The 23,227-nt window shown below is 44.1% G+C and overlaps 1 protein-coding gene across 1 annotated transcript in view; it reads left to right on the forward strand.

The window, feature by feature from the left end:
• NLRP5 (NLR family pyrin domain containing 5) overlaps positions 1-20,679 on the forward strand; it is a 36,204-nt gene extending 15,525 nt beyond the window's left edge. The window contains exons 6-12 of the mRNA XM_077756910.1: positions 12-179; positions 2,886-3,056; positions 5,099-5,269; positions 8,188-8,358; positions 10,157-10,327; positions 11,804-11,974; positions 20,547-20,679. Of these exons, the coding sequence (XP_077613036.1) occupies positions 12-179; positions 2,886-3,056; positions 5,099-5,269; positions 8,188-8,358; positions 10,157-10,327; positions 11,804-11,974; positions 20,547-20,679 (1,156 nt within the window). The remainder of the gene's footprint in view (positions 1-11; positions 180-2,885; positions 3,057-5,098; positions 5,270-8,187; positions 8,359-10,156; positions 10,328-11,803; positions 11,975-20,546) is intronic.
• The last annotated feature ends 2,548 nt before the right edge of the window (positions 20,680-23,227 follow it).

Consider the following 23,227-nt stretch of genomic DNA (forward strand, 5'->3'; position numbering starts at 1 on the left):
CTCTTTGGCAGATTTAAAGGTGCACAGGTTACGCTTGGCCTTCATCATCTCTGGACGACTCTCATTACCAACCGTAATATTAAATACCTGAGCTTGGAAAACACCCACCTGAAAGATGAAGATCTAATGATGGCGTGCAAAGCATTAAGACACCCAAACTGTTTGCTGGAGTCTTTGAGGTAAGTTCTGGGGATGGCTTTTGGTTTTTCTATTTTGGTTTTGCCATTGTTGTATTTCCTTTTTATTTTTTTTAATGTTTTATTTATTTATTTTAAGAGAGACAGAGACAGCATGAACAGGAGTGGGGCAGAGAGAGAGAAAAATAGAGACAGAATCCCAAGCAGGCTCCACACCATCAGCACAGAGCCAGACGTGGGGCCAGTCTCATGAAACATGAGATCATGACCTAAACCAAAGCCAGGAGTCAGACGATGAACCAACTGAGCAACCAGATGCCGCTGCTTTTTATTTTTAAATCCTTGGTCACAGGAAGTTGCTAAATATCAGGCAGTCGGCAAAATCTGGAGGTGGGTGTTGGAAATGGCTGTACAGCAGCAAATATGCACTCAACACCACACACTGTACTCTTACAAACTTTGTGAGGCATACTTCACCACAACAAAAAGCTAACTTTCAATGTTTCATGAAGATAACGAAATCTGGGGCAGGTGGGTGGCTCAGTCGGCTGAGTGTTCAACTTCAGCGCAAGTCATTGTCCTGCTTAGTGAGGTCAAACTCCGAGTCGGGCTCTGTGCTGACAGTGCGGAGCCTGCTTGGGATTCTTTCTCTCCTTCTCTCTCTGTCCCTACCCTGCTTGTGTACTGTGTCTGTCTCTCTCAAAATAAATAAATAAACTTTAAAAAAAATTTTTTTAATTAGATGAGCGGAACCCTTTAGGCAATTTCTCTGAATGTTGTATCTTCCATAACTAGTAGTACAATGTCAACCCCGGGATGCTGACACTGACCAGTGTGTGTATGTCATTCCGTGTCAATTTGTCAAACGTGCAGATCTGTAAAACCACACTGTACCCAAGGTCCAGAAATACCATGAACCCCGTTACCTTTTCCAGCCACGCCATCCATAATCCCTGGCAATAACTGATGTTTTCCATCTCTACAATTCCGCCCTCTGAGCAGTGCAAGTGGAGCCATTCAGTACGTCACTGCCCTGTGACTGGATTTTTTCAGTCAGCAAATGCTTTCTGATCTATCATCATGCTGGTCTGTGTATCAACAGCAGGTTCCTTTTTAGGGCTGAGTACTTAGTATTCAGTACCACAGGATAAAACAGTGTAACCATTCAACCATCCAAGGATGTTTTGGTCATTTCCAGTTTGGTGGCTGGTCCCAGTCTCGTGAATCCTGGGTGTGTGTGTCATCACATTAACTTGCTGGAAAGACACCACTCCTGGATGCGTGTGCGGCTGAGAAGAACCACGAGCTCGGTTTTGAGCTTTGTTCACTGACACAGAGCAACTGCAGAAGGCTAATTGGCTCTGTAACTGGCGAGCTGCCATCCCAAGCCAGGCCCCTATCCTCGTGGCCTTGGTGGTTCTAGAGAGGAAGATGAACAATAAGCAAGTACACGCACCCAGTCCTAACAAAGAAGGAAGTCCTTGCCATTTGCATCTACATGGATGGACCCTGAGGGCGTTGTGCAGAGTTGAGTCAGGAAAGACCAATATTCTGTGATCTCACTTACATGTGGAATCTGAAAAAAGCTCAGCTCATAAAAACAGAGTAAAGTAGGAGTTATCAGGGACTGGGGGAGTAGGGGAAAATAGAAATATGTTGTGTGAGGGCACAAAGTTGTAACTAGTACATAAATAGGTCCTATAGACCTAGCGCACAGTGTAATCATTATAGACAAGATTGTATTACAAACCTCAAACCTGCTAAGATACTAGATCTTAATCATTCCCACCCCCCACAAAGAAATAATTATGTGACCTGATAGAGGTGCTTACTAATGCTACAATGGCAATCCTACTGCAGTATAGAAATATTTCAAATCAGGGGCGCCTGGGTGGCTTAGTCGGTTAAGCGTCCGACTTTCGCTTAGGTCATGATCTCGCGGTTCGTGGGGTCGAGCCCCGCGTCGGGCTCTGTGCTGACTGCCAGCTCAGAGCCTGGAGCCTGTTTCAGTCTGTGACTCCCTCTCTCTCTGACCCTCCCCTGCTCATGCTGTCTCTCTCTCTCCTAAAAATAAATTAAAAAAAAAAAAAAATTTTTCAAATCAGGGACACCTAGGTGGCTCAGTTGGTTAAGCGTCCAACTTCGGCTCAGGTCATGATCTCACAGTTCATGGGTTCGAGCCCTGTGTTGGGCTCTGTGCTGACAGTTCAGAGCCTGGATCCTGCTTCGGATTCTGTGTCTCCCTCTCTCTCTGACCCTTCCCTGCTCATGCTCTCTCTCTCTCAAAAATAAATTTAAAAAAATTTAAAAAATTAAAATTAGAAGTATTTCAAATCAGCATGTTTATACCTTAAGCTTATACAATATTATATGTTAGATCTATTTCAACTGTTTTTAAGGGCAAATATATGAAACATGGGCTGGCGATCATTGCTATGTGTAAAACAGTGCTGGAGAGATGGGAGCCGGGTGGGGTGAGGCAGGCACAGGTAAGTAAGGCTGGGAGACTGGTTTACTTGGAAGAGGTGACATTCAAGAGACCTGAATGGAAAAACTGGACCACATAAAGATGTGGGGTTGGAAACGGAGGGATGTTGCAAACAGAAGAAAGAGCAAATGCTCAGACCCTGAGCCTAGAGCAAACAGTGTCCAAAAATCAGCAAAATGGCCAGAGTGTCTGGCATGCAGGGAGACAGGTTGCTCTGGGGGGAGAGCCGAGACTGTGCTTCATGTTGCCTATCTCCGCAGGCTGGATCACTGTGGACTCACCCCTACCTGTTGCATGGTGATCTCCCAAATCCTTGTTACGTCCATCAGCCTAAAATCTCTCAGCCTGGCAGGAAATAAGGTGACAAGCCAGGGTGTAAAGCCCCTCTGCGACGCCCTGATTGCCTCCCAGTGCACCCTGCAGAAGCTGATGTGAGTTGAACTACTTTTCACCAGGGCCATTTCCTCTCAACTGAGATGGTCCAAGCTGTGGGGAAGGAAATTAGCTGACACATAATCCAAGGGTTACAACGGTAGTCGTGACCCCATGGAAGTGCCCCGATGTTGAGTATTTTAAAAAGACCCGGTAAACCAGTAAATAACATCTGTGTCTTCGCCACTAATGCAAAAGTTTAGGGGAGAAGCCAAGCTCCCAGAACCAGCAAGTGTAACAATGGCTGCTGGGGGCTGCTGGCTAGGGAGAAATGGGGAGAGGTTGGTTAAAGACAAATAGAGCGTTTAGCTTATAGTTAGCAATGCTGTGTTATCCACCTGAAAGTTTCAGCAACACCAAAATCCTGGAGACTCTTAGGCTTGTGGTTGGAGCCGCCATCGACAGGGTCTTTGAGCATCAGGCTCTATGCCAGATGTTCTATTCTCATTGATGCCATATTCACAAACACCCTGCCAGGGAGGAATTAGTTTCATCCCATTTGCTGATAAGGAAAATAGAATCCAAAAGAAGGGAAATCTCTTGTTTAAGGTCACCTAGGGAATAAAAGGCAAAGCCAAAACATGAGCTCCAGTTCGACATCTAGGGTCTAATCTATGACTTAGAAGTTTCCCCCTTGATGACTTACAGTCTGGGCAAAGTTGTCTCCCCCACCACTCCCAAAGCATGCTGTGGCAATAACATCCCTCTTTCATGGGGAGTTTGGTTGCTAAAGTCATAGCAAAAATTGAAAACTAAATGGCACAAATGACTTTAAAGTCCTGAGTGCTGGTGGGTTGGGGGGGGGGGGGGTGTGTGTGCATGGGAAGAATCACATGAGAAGCAAATATATCTTCTCTCCCTTAGTCTGTAGGGGAGGGGAAAAAACTTTCCATCTATCCTCTTGGGTGCTGTATCTGAGGCCTGAAAATTAAATTGATGTTGACAGGGAGAGAGTACCAACAAGTTTCATTGGTACTACTTTTTTTTTTTTTAATATGCATGGGGGCTTCACAGAAAAGATGTGAGGAACCCAAAGGAGTGGATATACTTGAGCTTGTATAGCATTTTAACAAAGTATGATAAATTGTGGAGGGGGAACTAGGTAAAAGGGGTTTGGGGCTTCTAGGGACTGATATATTGTGGGTAGGTGACTATGGAGTATATGGCGGGACCTAATGGTAGATAAAGTTTATATGATGACTCACCTCAGTGTCATGTCCATCTTTGGTGACAAGAGTCATTCTCTTGTATCAAAGAGGAGGGAAACATGCACAAGGGAAATTCATGCCCTGTTTTTAGGCAGGTGGGGGGGGGGGAGAANCAGTGTCATGTCCATCTTTGGTGACAAGAGTCATTCTCTTGTATCGAAGAGGAGGGACACATGCACAAGGGAAATTCATGCCCTGTTTTAGGCAGGTGGGGGGGGGAGCAGAGAGCTCTTCCTGTGTCTGCTTTTTCCCAGTTGCTCTCAGCTCAAGATCCTCCTTAGGCCAAAGTGGCATATTTCAGGCTTACATATCCTGACCCCCTTCTAATCCAACCCCCACAGCATTTCCTCATCAAAATAAATCACTATCAGTAATACGGAGTTAGCACTTGCTTTATGCACTGCTCTGAGCACCTTAGATGTGTTATGTTAACTCCTCTAACTTTGTCACAACCCCATGCCAGAAGTACTATGAAACTCCTAATTGCACGTGCTATGGCTTATCAAGCTTTGAGAGACCGATGGGAAGGGAAGGTCCCCTTCTAAATGGGAAGGTCACTAATCTCAGCAACACCTCACACCTTAGTACATGTGAGGAGCAAAAACAACTGGACAGAGAGCAGGATGGCATCTCCCGGGTGTTGCCCCTTGTGGCTGATGCCTGGTCTAGTCACCCACGCCATTTAGGTGACGTTGAGTTCACAAGTTACACGCAGATACGGTGTGACATCGCCGTACAGCTGTGGGGACACATCAGGCACAAGTGACATGGAGGGGGGGGAATGTTAAGAACAGACCTCAACATTTCCCTCCTGGGGGGCTCCCTCCTTGCAGACTGGGGAACTGCGGCCTCACCGCTGCCGACTGCCAGGACCTGGCCTCAGGCCTCACCGGCAACCAGAGTCTGACCCACCTGTGCCTGTCCAGCAACAGCCTGGGGAGTGAAGGCGTGAATCTGTTGTGTCGAGCCATGAAATCCCCCAACTGTGGGCTACAGAGGCTGATGTGAGTCCCACGGCCTCCCCTGGGAGGGCTGCACTGTTTCATTGCAAACAGCATGTACCACTCGCCCAACTCAAAGCAGTGGGGAGCAGTGTTAGGATGAAGGGAGCCGATGAGGGCTGCAGCCTGTCGCACCCCCACCCCGATTTCCTCCTTCTGTGGAACATTCCATCTCTGCCTCTGTTTTCTCTCAGTGGGAAGTCATCATTCATCCACATACAGGCGAGTGTCCTTATTGTTAGCACGGTTACATTCTGTGAAGTCACCATACACACCGAATCATTGCTCGTACGGGAACACGTGGTCAGGTCCTGCGAGCCTCTGGTCACATTTCCTCAGCCAGTCAGTGCCTACCCTTGCACTGTGTGTTTCTGTTTAAAGACCCCTTATTTAATATGTATTGTTGACTCGTTAGCATTGAGCTCAGGGCCAGCAGCTCCATCACTCATGCCTGAAGGAAGCTCGTATGTGAAGCATTTTCCCCACTCCTACAGCACAGCCTTCTGTGTGTGGAACAGTGGGCTGCACTTCAACAGTAGACATTGGCACTGCATTTTAAACAAAATGACCAACAAAAGCCACAAAAACATGAAAAACATGGCACTCAGTGGACCATGAAAAGGATACTTTGCTTACGATGAATCTGAGGCTGTGATCAGCCTCGGCTGGGGGCGTGGGCCCTGGGCGGCTCAAATCTGTCTCTGCTCGCACCTGCATGCGTGTCCGTGAAGGACCGTGAGCACCATGCGTGTGGATTGTCAGCGCGGCACGTACATTTCAGCAAGGGGACACAGCTGCAAACACAGAACCCGTGAATAATGAGGATCGACCACATTCATGAAGCACCTGCCGTGGGCAAACACTCCTAGTTGCTAGAGACACGGAAATGGTAGATGTGTTCTCTAAGTTTACAGAGCTTAGGTTCTGGTAGCGAGATTTTCAGATGATGGGAGTCACAGAGGCAACATTCCACAGCTCCAGGGAGGGCCACGCACACAGTTAGGAGATGCTGTGTACTCAAGCTGGGTTACAAGACGATGTCTCAGTAACTGCTTTAAAAACTGCCGCCCCGTGTGGCCAGGTTACTCTTCTGGCTATATCTTTGGTCTGGTTGTGAGATGGAAAGATTTTTTTTTTTTAAAGTATTTTTTTAAAATGTTTTATTTATTTCTAGGAGAGAGACAGAGAGACAGCATGAGCAGGGGAGGGCCAGAGAGAGAGGGAGTCACAGACTGAAACAGGCTCCAGGCTCTGAGCTGGCAGTCAGCACAGAGCCCGACGCAGGGCTCGAACCCACGAACCGCGAGATCATGACCCAAGCGAAAGTCGGACGCTTAACCGACTAAGCCACCCAGGCGCCCCAGAGATGGAAAGATTTTTGTTACACTTCTTCCATACTGTCACTTCGCCTCGCTGGGGTCACTCTACCTTCTGCCCTTTCATCCCATTGACCAATAACTCTGTAAAAGCAAAAAATTGATCTAGGCTGATGATGTACCTTTAGCCATAAATTCTATTTAAAAAAAAAAAAATAAGACTTTGATGTACATGTCTATCTTACAGTGAGTTCTCACAAGTGATGGGGGATATTGAGCCTGGCAGACAGAATAGTGCCCCTCCCCCCAGATGTCCGTGTCCTAGCCAATGTAAATATGTAAACTCACATGGCAAAAGGGACTTTGCAGGTGCGACTGAGTTAAGGATCTCAAGATGGGGAATTATCTAGGATTCTCTGTGTAGCTATAATGTCGTCAAAGGAATTTTTATAAGAGAGAAGACATGTGGTAACAGAGGTCAGAGGATACAATTGGTGGCTGAAGACTGGGAGTTAAGAATATGAGCAGCCTGTAGATGCTACAAAAGGCAATGAACAAAGGTTATGCCCTGGAGCCTCTGGAAGGCACAGCTCTGTGGACACCTTGATTCTCGCTCCAGTAAAACTCTGAACTCCAGAACTGCAAGATCATAAACGTATGTTTCAAGCCACTAAGTTTGTGCTGATTTGTTAGAGCAGCAATAGGAAACTAACACACTGAGTGTGAAGGAAAATTAAAAACAGAGGATCTTGAACGGCATTCGGCACATGTGTTATGCCAGGCATCGAGCCAGGAACTTCTTGATAATCCTATTACCCAATCTGAATCCTTCTTTTTCTTTTTCCTTCAAATTTCTACTTAAATTGTAGTCACTTAACATATAGTGTAAAATTATTTTCAGGAGTAGAACTTGGTGATTCGTCACTTACACACAACACTCAGTGCTCATCTCAAGTTCCCTCCTTAATCACCATTACCCATCTAGCCCATCTCCCCACCCAACAGTCCTCCATCAACTCTGTTTTTCTGTATTGTTAAAGTCTCTTAGGGTTTATTTCCCCTTTTCCCCCCTTCCCATATGCTTCTCTGTTTTGTTTCCTAAATTTCACACATGAGTGAGATCATACGGTATTTGTCTTTCTTTGACCGACTTATTTCACTTAGCATAATACACTCTAGACATCCACGTTGTTGCAAATGGCAACAGTTCATCCTTTTCAGGGCTGAGTAATATTCCATTATATAAATATACCACATCTTATTTATCCATTCATCAGTCAGTGGACATTTGAGCTCTTTCTGTAGTCTGTCTATTGTTGATAGAGCTGCTATAAACACTGGGGTATATGTGCCCCTTCGAATCTATCTTTTTGTTAAGTTTGAGTAAATACCTAGAGGTACAGTTGCTAGGTTGTAAGGTAGTTCTATTTTTAACTTTTCAAGGAACCTCCATACTATTTTCCAGAGCAAGCCAAAATCTTAAGTAACTCCTTATATATCCTCCTCCCAAAGCAGGAAGAAACTGGGGCCAACAGAAGTTGCTCTGCCAAGGTTACACCACACCCTGAGTATGACTTTCCTCTCTCCCTTGCGTGTGCCCTGCAGACTAAAAGAATGTAACCTGGATGTGGCTGGATGTGGCTTTCTTGCATTTGCACTTATGGGCAACAGACATCTGACACACCTGAGCCTTAGCATGAATCCTTTGGAAGATGATGGGATGAACCTTCTGTGTGAGGTCATGATGGAGCCATCTTGTCACCTCCAGGACCTGGAGTAAGTTTCAAAGGCTGCTGGGGGTCAACTCTACCATACTGGGGCCTGGGGTGCCTAGAGAGTTAAGAGGTGGGAGCAGAAGACTGGTACCAAAACCAGTTCTAGGGTCAATTGAGGCTCATGTTTTCCAGGGGACACTACAGTGAGTGTGGGAAGGACAGAGAGAGGAGTCCAAACAGAAGTCCTAAGACAGGATTTTTGCCGTTTGGGTCACCCTTGATTCCTAAAACCTGTCTACTTCTCAGAGCACCTCCTATTGTCCTAAGTTACTCTTCTGTTCATTCTGTCTGTAGGGTGAAGATGGAGGGGCTGTCTATATTTCTCAAGACCTTTTCCCTCTGGGACTCACATTCCTTTATATTTTATTGGAATGCTTCTATTTAAGAGTATCCCATCCTTAAACAGACTATAGGAAAGTTAAAAAATGTCAATGAGAGGAAATAAATCTCCAATCTCACAACCAAGAAGTAAACGCTGTTACTACTTGGGCAAATTCCTCCAAATGCCTAAATGGCCTTTAGTGTTACAAAGAAAGGATTCCAGCAGTTACCACTGGAGGCTTTCTTGCCATGTGGTGGGCACAGGGCTGTATGTATTTTACATGTGAAGTCTCCTGTAGCACCCCTACCAGTCATTCCCGGGGGAAACCAGAACTCCCAAGGAGCCAAAATCTTGCCTTTGGTCTCCCATTCTGTCCCCCAAGGATCTACAGACCATAATAGTAACTATTCCATTTAATGATGCATGATAACTTTTAAAATCCCCTAAAGCCAGACACTGAGCATATGTCCGTCGGACATACGTCATATTTACTTTGTAAATATTTGCGTACTTGGTAGTATCTTCTCATCAATTAGAAAAGTAGAATTAGTGAACCAAAAAGTAAGACCATTGTAAGACCTCTTCCTCCCCAATAATAAATAAAAGAACTGGATAGAGATCATGGCCCACAAATGAGAGTGCCCCCTCCAAGTATAAATGTTTGTTGTCATGAAAGCCCTACTTTTGCATGGAGTAGAAACTAAAGCTTAGTCAATTGGAGATGCCATTTCTTTGGGATTACATTTAAGTGCTGGGGGATTATATGGTCCTCACCTCATCATTTATCCATGCTGGGATCCAAGACCTGGATTCCCACATGATGGGCAGGTGTGAGTCCTAACAACCGCGTTCTTGCTCATTCTTGGTGTGAATGCCTCATGAAGATGGACTCTCTCATCCCTGATGGGATCATTCACTTTAAGATGAAGACAGGAAACAGTGAAGATGTTCCCATGATTTCTACTCAGATGAGTCATCCGGTCTTTGCTGCAGGGGCGTATCTACTCCCTCCTTCACCGTTCATACTGGGAACAGAAGCAGAGACCCCTCTCCTTTCAAACCCCAAGCCCATCTCGCATTTCAGTACCTTCTGTCCTCTGTCATCTTTTCTCACCCACTCAGGGCTCTGTCTTTCATCAGGGACTCTACCAACTTCTCTCTTGTGGGTTTCTTTCCCTGTCTTTCTTCCTGTCCACCAGGGAGAATCCTTATCCCATCTCCAGGTGGGAAGCAAGCTCTGATGTGCTCATCTTTTTTCCAAAGATACCTCCAGCCACATCACATACTTTCCCCACCTGACCCCATCATCCCTCCTCACATGAGCCACTGGAAGTTGCACATTCTATGCCATTCTAAGGAATGAACAAAAAGGCTACCAGTTAGGAAGGAGTAAAAGAAATGTCCCACCTTTGTTTCTGGGCATCATCTCCTTGAAGCACTCTCTCCTCAAATGACACGGGCTCTTCTCCTCTTGCAGATTGGTTAAGTGTCACCTCACTGCTGCCTGCTGCAAGAATCTGTCCCATGTGATCTCAAGGAGCAAACACCTGAAGAGCCTGGATCTTGCCGCCAATGCCCTGGGTGATCATGGTGTCATAGCACTGTGCGAGGGACTGAAGCACAGGAAGGCTTCTCTGAGGAGGCTTGGGTGAGCTCCTGGGGTCACCAGGTTGAGGGCTGGGTGAAGAGAAACGGGGACCTGAGTGTGAAGTTGCTTGAACAAAGACGGTGTTCTGACTTTGATTCCATTTGAATCTGCTTTGTTCTTCCTGGTGCTTAAGAAATGACATCACCCCCTTCAAATCAGCATAAATCCCTTTCATAGGGAACCCAAAGACTTTCCACCATGAAACCAGCTAATATTTGTACCCATATTCCCTTCTTTCTGCAACAGTAAAGGAGGAATCCCTACCTCTATCAGAGGTTAACTTCACTCACATTGGGAATCCCATAATCAGCTATGAAATGCCTTATACTATCACTGAATTACCTGCCCTTGTCTCTTTCCACAGCCTCCCTAGTAGAGATTTTCTGTTTTCATAAATGCTTAGATATTATTTTAGAGGCAAAACCAATAATAAGCCTTATTCAATCCCACCTCACCATCTAACTCTAGGCAGCTAAAACTATTTGAGCTCCATGCCACAGACTTTTTACTCTATCACAAGAAATTCCCAAATATACAAAACCTAAAATGACTGAGACATTGAAAACCTGTAGGCTTACCACCCAGTTTAAACAATCATCAGTATTTTGCTCTAGCGAGTTATAGGGTTTGAGTTATAAATACCTCAAAACTCATCTCCAACATGTGAGAACACGGTTACCATACCATATCTACATCTAACAATGTTATTTGCCTCTCCATTGCTCTTAGGACAAAATCCTAAACCCTTAATATGACCTAAAATTTCCAGCCTCCTCTCACACCACTGCTTCTGGCTCCCCTCTGGCCATCTGGTTGACTTTCCATATCTCAGACATGCCCCACCCCTTCCTTCCACAAGAGCCATATAACATCCTAAGCTCCAGCTGCTGCTTCCTGGCCTTATTCACCGGGCTTACTTCTTGTCTCTTAAGTTTCACATGAAATGTCGATTTCTCAGCAAGTCTTTCTCCATGTGCCTTGTTTTGTTCCCTGGTTACAGGTGCTCTCAACCTTTATCTTTCATTCTTTCCACAACTGCAGTTAAGTCATCCAGTGGCTCTTACCATGAGAACCAGCAGCAGTGACCACATCAGTGTCTGGGAACTCACTGGAAATGCAAACACTGGGGCAGGGTGGGAACCCTGAGTGGCTCAGTCAGTTGAGCATCTGACTCTTGATTTTGGCTCAGGTCATGATCCCAGGGTGGTGGGATTGAGCCCCACTTTGGGCTCCACACTAAGCATGGAGCCTGCGTGAGATTTTCTCTCTCTCTCTCTCTCTGCCCCTTCCCCATGCTCTCTCTCTCTAAAATAAAAAACTAAGCAAATGTTTGGGTTTTTCCCCAGAGTTTCTGTGAAGCAGAAACTTCTGTGGGTAGAGCCCACCACTCAGGCTTACACAGTGACTTGATAGTCAGATGGGCTGAAGGACTAGTCACTGATCTTGGAGGCATTTCTTGGCATGTCGACTCTACAGGTTGGAGGCATGTGGACTGACTTCAGACTGCTGTGAGGCACTGGCCTCGGCTCTCCTCTGCAGCCAACGCCTGACCAGCCTAAACCTGATGCGGAACAATTTCAGCGCCACAGGAATGATGAAGCTATGTCCAGCCTTTGCACAACCCACATCTAACCTACAAATAATTGGGTAAGTCCCTGGCATTGTCTCCTGAGGTAAAAACCTCCTTGTACTACAGGCATGCTGGTTGGTGTAGAAACACTTTATCCCAGAAGTTGAGATTGTGGCTCAGCAACCACATTGTTATTAGACCACTACGTGCCCACCGTGTTTCAGGCACTGTGCTGGAGATACAGGGACACAGGCATAGAGGCAAGGTGCCTGATTTCACAGGGCTTGCTTTTGGATGGGCTTAGGAAGAGTGGAGGGACATCATACAAATAAGATGTTTGTCCCTAAAAAACTAAATATAGAATTGGTATATGATCCAACAATCCTACTTCTGGGTACATATACAAAAGAACTGAAACCAGGATGTGGAAGAATTACTTGTACACTCATGTTGATAGCAGCATTATTCACAACAGTCAAAAGGTAGAAGCAACCCAGGCATTCGTTGACAGGTGAATGAGTAAATGGACTGTGGTACTTCCACACAATGGAGTATCATTCAGCACTAAAACGAAAGGAAATTCCGACACACATTACAACATGGATGAACCTTAAGGACACTTTGCTAAGTGAAATAAGTCAGATGCAAAAAAGACAAATCCTGCATGATTCTACTTAAGTGAGGTCCCTAGAGGAGTCAAATCCATAGAGACAAAGTAGGTGCTGCTGCCAGAGGCTGGCGGAGATGGATGGGAAGTTGGCGTTTCATGGGCACAAGGCTTCAGTTGGGGAAGATGAAAAGTTATGAGGACAGATGTGGGGATGGCTGCACAAGTGTGAGCGTACCTAACGCCACTTAACTGCACACTGAAAAACAGTGAAGATGGACAACTGTACAGGTTGGGTGTCCTGTATTTATATCAATAGGAAACTGCCCGACTGAGAGCGTGTCTTGTCCTTAGGGCCCGGCCTACAGCGGAGGGGGTTATGCAGGGGTCGGGCGTCGGCATACACTGTAACCAGGAAGGACGCAAGGGTGGTTGCCGTGTGGGATCTGAGGGGGAAGATGGACTGGGAGGCATGACTTAGTGTATTTGGAGATGTTCATGTGGCCAAGGAGAACTGTTACAGTGATCTCTTCAGCAAATGAGCAGAAAAGGCAGAAGATTGGGTCAAAAGACAGCATATTTGTATTGGTCACTCAAGAAGCAGCGTAGCCTTCAAGGGACCAAGATGGCAGAACAGCATGGAAGGTGTTTTTTTTTTTTGGTTTTTTTTTTTGCACTTTTCATCCCTGAAATACAGCCAGATCAACACTAAACCACCCTGCACAGCTAGAAAACTGAGGAGACAATTAACACAACAATCTACACAACTTGAACACTGAGAGGTGAACAGGGGGAGAAGGCGCGGAGGGCAGGGAGCTGCTTTTGCTTGTGGGGACGGGACGGAGACATGGGGAGAGTACGGAAAGCAAGCGCGCGCGCACACACACACACACACACACACACACACACACACACACACACACACACAAAAGCAGCTGGAGAGAAGGGAGTACGCAAGGGACTGGACTCAAAAGGAGAACGGGGAGGGTTTAAGCTCCGTCAAGACTGTAATCAGGGCGAAGGCAGAGTCCGAACCTCCACAGCCGCGTACCTGGCGCTGTGCCGGCGGCAAAGGCGGGTCCCCAGGAGCCGAGCGCGAGGTCCTCGGGGTCCTCGGGCCACCCGGGGAGGGGCCCCTGCTGGGAGGACTCCCCACAGGCAGGGCCCCCGTGGACCGGGAGCACCACTCCCGCTGGGCCGGAACGAGGCGGGTAGGGGGAGGGGGGCGCCGCGCGANGTCAGCTACGCAGCGCCATCTAGTGGAGGGCGGCGCCGCGACACTAAGCCCCGCCCACCAGGGCCAGCCTCGCTCTTCAGGAACAAGTCTCCGCCTGCTTAGTTTACAGACTGTAAAGTGACATAGTTTGACTTCTAGGGGGAACGATGTCATTTAAACCGTACTTCAGTCTGTTCACTGGTCCATCCATTCAATATTCTTTTCTTATTCTTGAAAACAGAACAAATTTACTTTTATTTTCCATTTCTAAAAAATGTTTATCTTTAGTTCTTTCTACTATATTTTCTACTTCTTTGTAAATTTTTCAAATTCGCTTTTTTACTTCCATCATTTCATTTTATTCTATTTCATTGTATTCATTTTTTCATTTTCCTTTTTTTCTTATTTTTCCCTTTTTTCTCTAATCTATCAAGCTCTGTTCAACCATGAGACCAGAACACACCTACGATCTAGCATCCTTTATTTGATTTTTTTGGTGATTTTTTAATTTTTTAATTTTAATTTTTTTACCTTATTAATTCCTTCTCTTCCTTCAAAATAATGAAATGAAGGAATTCATCCCAAAATAAAGAACAGAAATGGCAGCGAGGGACTTAACACAGATACAAGCAAATATCTGAGCCAGAATTTAGAATCATGATGATAAGAATACTAGCTGAGGTTGAAAACAGATTAGAATCCCTTTCTGCGGAGATAAAAGCTAGTCAGGATGAAATAAAAAATGCTTTAACTGAGCTGCAATCTCAAATAGATGCCACAGCGGCAAGGATGGATGAGGCAGAGCAGAGAATCGCAAAGAGAGGGGATGAACTTATGGAGAACAATGAAGCAGAAAAAAAAGAGGGAGACTAAGGCAAAAGAGCATGATTTAAGAATTTACGGTATCAGTGACTCATTAAAAAGGACCAACATCAGAATCATAGGGGTCTCAGAAGATGAAGAGAGAGAGAAAGAGATAGAAGGGTCATGTGAGCAAATCATAGCAGAAAATTTTCCTAACCTGGGGAAAGACACAGACATCAAAATCCAAGACACACAGAGGACTCCTACAAGATTCAACAAAAACCAGCCACCAACAAGGCATATCATAGTCAAATTCACAAAATACTCAGGCAAGGAAAGAATCATGAAGAAAGAAAGACAAGGAAGAAAAAGTCATTAACCCACAAGGGAAGACAGACCAGTTTCACAACAGACCTATCCACAGAAACTTGGCAGGCCAGAAAGGAGTGGCAGAATGTATTCAATGTGCTGAATCAGAAAAATATGCAGCCAAGAATTCTTTATCCAGCAAAGCTGTCATTCAAAATAGAAGGAGAGAGAAAAAATTTCCCAGATGAACAAGAATTCAAGGAGTTCATGACCACTAAACCAGCCTCACAAGAAATTTTAAGGGGCACTCTCTAAGGGGAGAAATGATGGGGGGGAGGGGACCAAAAGCAACAAAGACTAGAAATGACCATAGAACACCACCAGAAACTCCAACTCTATAGGCAACATAATGGCAATAAATTCATATCTTTTAGTACTCACTCTTAAAGTCAGTGGACTAAATGCTCCAGTCAAAAGATAGAGGGTTAACAGAATGGATAAGAAAACAAGATCCATCTATATGCTGTTTACAAGAGACCCACTCTAGACGTAAAGACACCTCCAGATTGAAAGTAAGGGGATGGAAAACCATCTATCATGCTAATGGCCACCAAAAGAAAGCCAGAGTAGTCATACTTATATCAGACAATCTAGACTTTAAAATAAAGATGGTAACGAGAGATGAAGAAAGGCATTATATGATAATCAAGGGATCTATCCACCAAGAAGACATAACAAATGTAAACATTTATGCTCCAAATGTGGGAGAACCCAAATATATAAATCAATTAATCACAAACATAAACTCAGTGATGATAATACCATAATAGTAGGGGACTTCAACACCCCACTTACAGCAATGGACAGATCACCTAAACAGAAAATCAACCAGGAAACAATGGCTTTGAATGACACATTGGACCAGATGGACTTAACATATATATTCAGAACATTTCATTCTAAAGCAACAGAATACACGTTCTTCTCCAGTGCACATGGAACGTTCTCCAGAATAGACCACATACTGGGACACAAATCAGCCCTCAACAGGTACAAAAAGATCGATATCATACTGTGCATAATTTCATATCACAATGCTATGGAACTCGAAATCAACCACAAGAAAACTGTGGAAAGACCACGAATACTTGGAGATTAAAGAACATCTTACTTGGGGCGCCTGGGTGGCTTAGTCGGTTGGGCGTCCGACTTTCGCTTAGGTCGTGATCTCGCGGTTCGTGGGTTCGAGCCCTGCGTCGGGCTCTGTGCTGACTGCCAGCTCAGAGCCTGGAGCCTGTTTCGGTCTGTGACTCCCTCTCTCTCTGACCCTCCCCTGCTCATGCTCTCTCTCTCCTAGAAATAAATTAAAAAAAAAAAAAACACATCTTACTAAAGAACAAATGGGCTAACCAAGAAGTTAAGGAGGAAATTGAAAAGTATACAGAAGCCAATGAAAATGACAACACCACAGCCCAAAAACTCTGGGACACAACAAAAGCGGTCATAAGAGAAGTATATAGCAATCCAGGCATTCCTAAAGAAGGAAGAAAGGTCTCATATACACAACCTAACCAGCACCTTAAAGAGCTGGAAAAAAGAACAGCAAATAAAACCTCAAACCAGCAGAAGACAAGAAATAATAAAGACTAGAGCAGAAATCAATGCTATCAAAACCAAAATCTAAAACAAACAAAACAAAACAGAGCAATGAAAACCAGAAGCTGGTTTTTTGAAAGAATTAACAAAATTGATAACCGCCTTGTCAGACTCACCAAAAAAAAAAAAAAAAGACTGAAATAAATAAAATCAAGAATGAAAGAGGAGCGATCACAACCAACACAGCAGAAATACAAACAATAACAAGAGAATATTAGAAATTATATGCCAATAAAATGGGCAATCTGGAAGAAATGGACAAATTCCTAGAAACATATAAACTACCAAAACTGAAACAGGAAGAAATAGAAAATTTGAAAAAACCCATAACCAGTAAGGAAATGGAATTAGTAATAAAAAAAAAAAAAACTCCCAAAAAACAAGAGTCCAGGGCCAGGTGCCTTTCCAGGGGAATTCTACCAAACTTTTAAGGAAGAGTTAACACCTATTTTCTTGAAGCTGCTCCAAAAAATAGAAATGGAAGGAAAACTTCCAAACTCTTTATGAAGCCAGAATTACCTTGATTCCAAAACCAGCAAAGACCTCACTAAAAAGGAGAACTACAGACCAATTTCTCTGATGAACAAGGACGCAAAAATCCTCAACAAGACTCTAGCCAACTGGATCCAACAATACATTAAAAGAATTATTCACCATGACCAAGTGGGATTTGAACCAGGGCTGGTTCAATATCTGCAAAACAATCAGTGTGATTCATTGCATCAATAAAAGAAAGGAGAAGAACCACATGATCCTCTCAATGATGCAGAGAAAGCATCTGACAAAATACAGCATCCTTTCTTGATAAAAAAAAAAAAACCCTCAAGAAAGTAGGGATAGAAGGATCATACCTCAAGATCACAAAAGCCATATATGAAAGACACACTGCTAATATCATCCTCAATGGGGAAAAACAGAAGTTTCCCCCTCAGGTCAGGAAAAAGACAGGAATGTCCACTCTCCCCACTGTTACTCAACATAGTATTGGAAATCTCAGCCTCAGCCTCAACAGTCAGACAACACAAAGAAATAAAAGACATCCGAATTGGCCAGGAGGAGGTCAAACTTTCACTCTTTGCAGATGACATTGTTATTCTATAAGGAAAGCTCAAAAGATTCCAGCAAAAAACTGCTAAAACTGATCCATGAATTCAGCAAAGTCGCAGGATCTAAAATCAATGCACAGAAATAGGTTGCATTTTTATACACCAATAATGAAGCAACAGAAAGAGAAGTCAAGGAATCGGTCCCATTTACAATTGCACCAAAAACCATAAAACACCTAGAAATAAATCTAACCAAAGAGGTGAAAAATCTATACACTGAAAACTATAGAAAGCTGATGAAAGAAATTCAAGAAGACACACACACACACACACACACACACACACACACACACACACACACAAAGGAAAAATATTGCATGCTCCTGGATGGGAAGGACAAATATTTTTTAAAATGTCAATACTACCCAAAGCACTCTGCATAGTCAATGCAACCCCTATCAAAATAACACCAGCATTCTTCACAGAGCTAGAACAAACAATCCCAAAATGTGTATGGAACCAGAAAAGACCCCAAATAACCAAAGCAATCTTGACAAAACCAAAGCTGGAGGCATCACAATCCCGGACTTCAAGCTGTATTACAAAGGTGTAATCATCAAGACAGTATGGTACTGGCACAAAAATAGGCACTCAGATCAATGGAACAGAATATAGAACCCAGAAATGGACCCACAAATGTATGGCCCACTCATCTTTGGCAAAGCAGGAAAGAATATCCAATGGAATAAAGACAGTTTCTTAAGCAAATGGTGCTGGGAAAAGTGGACAGCAACATGCATAAAAATGAACCTGGACCACTTTCTTACGCCATACACAGACATAAACTCAAAATGGATGAAAGACCTAAACATAAGACAGGAAGCCACCAAAATCCTAGAGGAGAAAGCAGGCAAAAATCTCTTTGACCTTGGCCTCAGCAATTCCTTACTCAACATGCCTCCGAAGGGAAGGGAAACCAAAGCAAAAATGAACTACTGGGACCTCATCAAAATAAGAAGCTTCTGCACAGCAAAGGAAACAATCAGCAAAACTAAAAGGCCACTGACAGAATGGGAGAAGATATTTGCAAACAACATATCAGACAAATGACTAGTATCCAAAATCTATACAGAACTTCCCAAACTCAACACCCAAGAAAACAAATAATCCAGTGAAGAAATGGGCAAAAGACATGAATAGACACTGCCCCAAAGAAGACATCCAGATGGCCAACCGACACATGAAAAAATGCTCAACATCATTCATCATCAGCGAAATACAAATCAAAACCACAATGAGATACCACCTCACACCTGTCAGAATGGCCAACATTAATAACGCAGGCAACAACAGATGATGGTGAGGATGCAGAGAAGGAGGATCTCTTTTGCACTGCTGGTGGGAATGCAAAGTGGTGAAGTCACTCTGGAAAACAGTATTGAGGTTCCTCAAAAAATTAAAAATAGAACTACCCTATGAGCAATTGCACTACTAGGCATTTATCCAGGGGATAGAGGTATGCTGTTTCGAAGGGACACATGCACCCCAATGTTTATAGCAACACTATGAACAATAGCCAAAGTATGAAAAGAGCCCAAATGTCCATCAATGGATGAATAGATAAAGAAGATGTGGTATATATTTATATACAATGGAGCATTACTCGGCAATCAAAAAGAATGAAATCTTGTCATTTGCAGATTGTGAATGGAACTAGAGGATATTATGCTAAGAGAAATTAGAGAAAGACAAATACCATATGACTTCACTCATATGAGGACTTTAAGATACAAAACAGATGAACATAATGGAAGGGAAGCAAAAATAATACGAAAACAGGGAGGGGAACAAAACACAAGAGACTCTTATGTATAGAGAACAGAGGTTTGCTGGAGGGGTTGTAGGAGGGGGGACGGGCTAAATGGGTAAAGGGCATTAAGGAATCTACTCTTGTAATCATTGTTGAACCATGTGCTAACTAACTTGTATGTAAATTTTAAAAAATAAATTCTAGAAGGTAAAAACAAACTTAAAAAAAAAGTAGTGTAGCCTTGGACAAGCACAGCTTGTGACCCTGGGGCTTAGCATAGAAGAGCCAGACCTAGATTTTACTAATGGACCTTTCAAAAACCTATTTCCCTATCTGCAAAATGGGGAAGATGCTTTGTATCTATTTGAACACCTATCTCTCTCTCCTGTCCTAGAATTTATAAGCTTCACAAGGGTAGGGACTTTGTTCATTACTAATGCCTCCAAACCCTATAATAGGACCTAACACAAAATAGGTTCTCAAGGAGTTTGTGGATGGATGAATAATCATGCCTGACTCAGGATCATGGTGAAGGGCAGATCCTTCTAAAAGCTCAGTGTTGGGGCACCTGGGTGGCTCAGTCGGTTGAGCGTTCGACTTCAGCTCAGGTCATGATCACGCAGTTCGTGAGTTTGAGCCCCGCATGGGGTTCTGTGCTGACAGCTAGCTCAGAGCCTGGAGCCTGTCTTCAGATTCTGTGTCTCCCTCTCTTTCTGACCCTCCCCTGCTCATGCTGTCTCTATCTCTCTCAAAAATAAATAAAACATTAAAAATTTTTTTAAATTAAAAAAAAAAGCTCAGTGTAGCATCCAACGCTTTGAAGAGTGCCTTTCCATGTATGGATTTCCTCTTGTTCTATGGGGAACCTTCTGCTTCTCCTCAAGAGTACAAAAATAGATTTCAAATCATTGGTAGGGTTTCCAGGAACTTTAAAGAAAGGAGAAGGGTCAGAAACAAATTCCCTGGAGTGCCTGAGTGTCTCAGTCAGTTAAGTGACTGACTCTTGGTTTCACCTCGGGTCATGAACTCATGGTTTGTGAGTTCAAGCCCCATGTCAGGGTCTGCGTTGCCAGCTGTGGGTTCTTGGGATTCTCCCCATCTCTCTCAACCCTTCCCCCATTCATGCTGTCTCTGTCTGTCTGAAAATAAACTTCAAAAAAGCAAATTCCCAGAGTAACATGTCCTCCTTCTGCCTCCCCAGGCTGTGGGAATGGCAATATCCCCCTCAAATAAGGAAGCTGCTGAAGGAGGCGCAGCTACTCAAGCCACACATTGTAATTGGGGACGGTTGGTATTCTTTTGATGATGATGACCGGTACTGGTGGAAAAACTGAAGACGTGAAAACCCTCCCCACCCACATGCATTCTGATGGAGGAACATTGAAAGCGGTCTTCTTGGACAAGCTATGCCCAGGACTCCCCTCTCACAGATGGAATATGATTTCTGATTTTCACAAAGCCCTCATTGGTAGCGATTCTTGTGTGTCCAATATGTCTTGGCTATGGATTTGCCTCTGACATAGGGTGTGACCTTCAAGTCCTAGGATTTCAGTATCTATGAAATGTCTGTCCTACTCAGAGAATATAGAGAAAATAAAATAAACACTAAGAGCATTTAGGGAATAAGTTCCATGTGGTCTTGAGCAGTGGAGATGTGACCTAGAAGAGTAGGAAAAGAGGCCCCCAAATGTTAGTGATGCACTTCTGGAGTTTAAAAAATAAAATATTAAAGCACAATATGAAAGTCAAAGAAGGTGTGACTATCAGTATCTAAATATAAATACAAAGCCAAGCGTATTGCTTACTGTAGTGAAGAACTGGTCTACCACCATCCCTCTGAGAAGAGCAGACTGCTGATCTCATGTAGGCAGGGATGTGGGGAAGTGTGAAGTTCAGGGATTGGTGAATCTTTGGGGTGAGTTGACATGCAGCTCCTCAGGTAAGACTGCTTAGTCATTCACAGCTGTGTTCACTGGACTAACTCCTTCCTGATTGGCTGAATTTCAGACACTAAGGGGAGTCCTCAGTTGGCTTGTCAAAGCATGTTCACTGAGGCAAGTTGTCTTGGATCCATTTAGTGGGCTTAGACCTGGTTGGGTGGCTACTTGTTACCATGGCTACAGAACAATAAGTCTCTTCCTAGGAAAGTGGGAAATTCTTGGTGTTCTCACCAATATGTACTTTTTTATTCCTTATATTTGTTTATCTAGTCTATGATGATGATACCTAACACACATAGTCTTTATTGTATGCCAGGCTCTATTCTAAGCACAATCTACAACTCATTTGGTCTTCAAATCTAGGCATAATTTTTCAAACCTGGAAATGTTTTAGGCTTGTTCCATGTCAGCTCAAATTAGATGGTGATTGGCCTGCCTCCTCTCATCACTGTAATATGGCTGATGAAAAGTTTATGCCAGGTATAGGAGAAACATGAGCCCTGTGGTTTCCCTGGGTTTATGCTGTTAGCATTATCTTCAATCTGTGGTGTCTTTGCAGGAATACTTTTTTTAATGTTTATTTTTCATTTAGAGAGTGCACATGAGTGGTGGAGGGGCAGAGAGAGAGGAACAGAGAAAGATTCCCAAGCAGCCTCTGCACTGTTGGCACAGAGCCCAATGTGGGGCTCAATCCCATGACCCTGGGATTATGACCTGAGCCAAAATCAAGAGTCGGATGCTCAACTGAATGAGCCACCCAGGTGCCCCAGGAATACTTTTTAAACACATGTTCTGGGAGTGTTCACATTACATCATGCTGTACATTGGGCCAGTGGGACATGGTTTATAGGATATGAATGGGGGAGGGTTGTCACAGTGATACCTTCTAAACTGGAGATGCCTCAGTCTTCAGAATACTATTCTCCCACGTGGGACATGTGACCATCTGACCTACAGACCCAGTGAGGCAGTACCCCTAACGCTTTTGTTAAATACTAATAAAGCATCACTCTTTTGGTCTTTTTAAAGAATATCATGTTATATGTAGCTAAAAAATACCTAATGCCTGCCTTCTGTGTTTAATGGAGTTTCCTGAGTACTGCTTGTCCCTGCCTCCCCCTGAAGAGTACATATGTCCCGCTTTGGAAAATTCCTGCCCAAAAAGGAAGATCAGAGTGAAGGCAACAGCTTTTCTTATTCAGATCCGTATTGAAATCCTGGCTCTGCTCAGTGACACTAGACAAATGTCAACCTCCATCGGCCTTTGTTCCCTTATCCGTAAGATAAGGAAAATGCTACCTGCCTCTTATGGTCAGTTTGAGGAGAAGAATTTTGGAAAAGCTCCCTGGCAGCTAGAACATTCATTCCACAAATATTTATTAAGTACCTACCTGTGTTATCTATGACAGTTCACAATATTGTCACAAACTTAGCAGCTTAAAACACATGGTCTCCACAGGGTATCACGAAGCCACGATGAATGTGTCTGATGAGGCTGTGGTCTCACCTGGGACTCAACTGGGGAAGGAACCTCTTCCAAACTCAAGCGGTTCCCAGAAGTGCTCATGTGTTTGCAGGCTGTTGGATGGAGGGCCTCAGGCTTTTTCCTGCTGGTTGTCAGCCAGGGAGCATTCCCACATACTTGCCATATCACCCCCTCCACATGGCAGGCTGCTGCTTCAAAGCTAGCAAGGGGTCTCTCTGCAAAACAGACTTCTTATTTCATGTTACCACAGAAGCGAAGTCCCACCAACTTTGCTGTATTCTATTTGGCTCTAAGTCACAAGTCCTCACACTCAAGGGGAGGAGACCCCATGAGGACATGAACATCGGAATGAAAGGATCATGGGGCCACATTATAGTCTGTCCAATGCTCTGCTCTAGGCTCTAGGGGAAGCCACTCTCAACTCACTTCTGTGTTGGAAAGGGCAGCTTCTATCTT

Source organism: Crocuta crocuta, unplaced genomic scaffold (assembly GCF_008692635.1).
Source record: "Crocuta crocuta isolate KB4526 unplaced genomic scaffold, BGI_CrCroc_1.0 scaffold142, whole genome shotgun sequence".
Classification (NCBI taxonomy): Eukaryota; Metazoa; Chordata; class Mammalia; order Carnivora; family Hyaenidae; genus Crocuta; species Crocuta crocuta.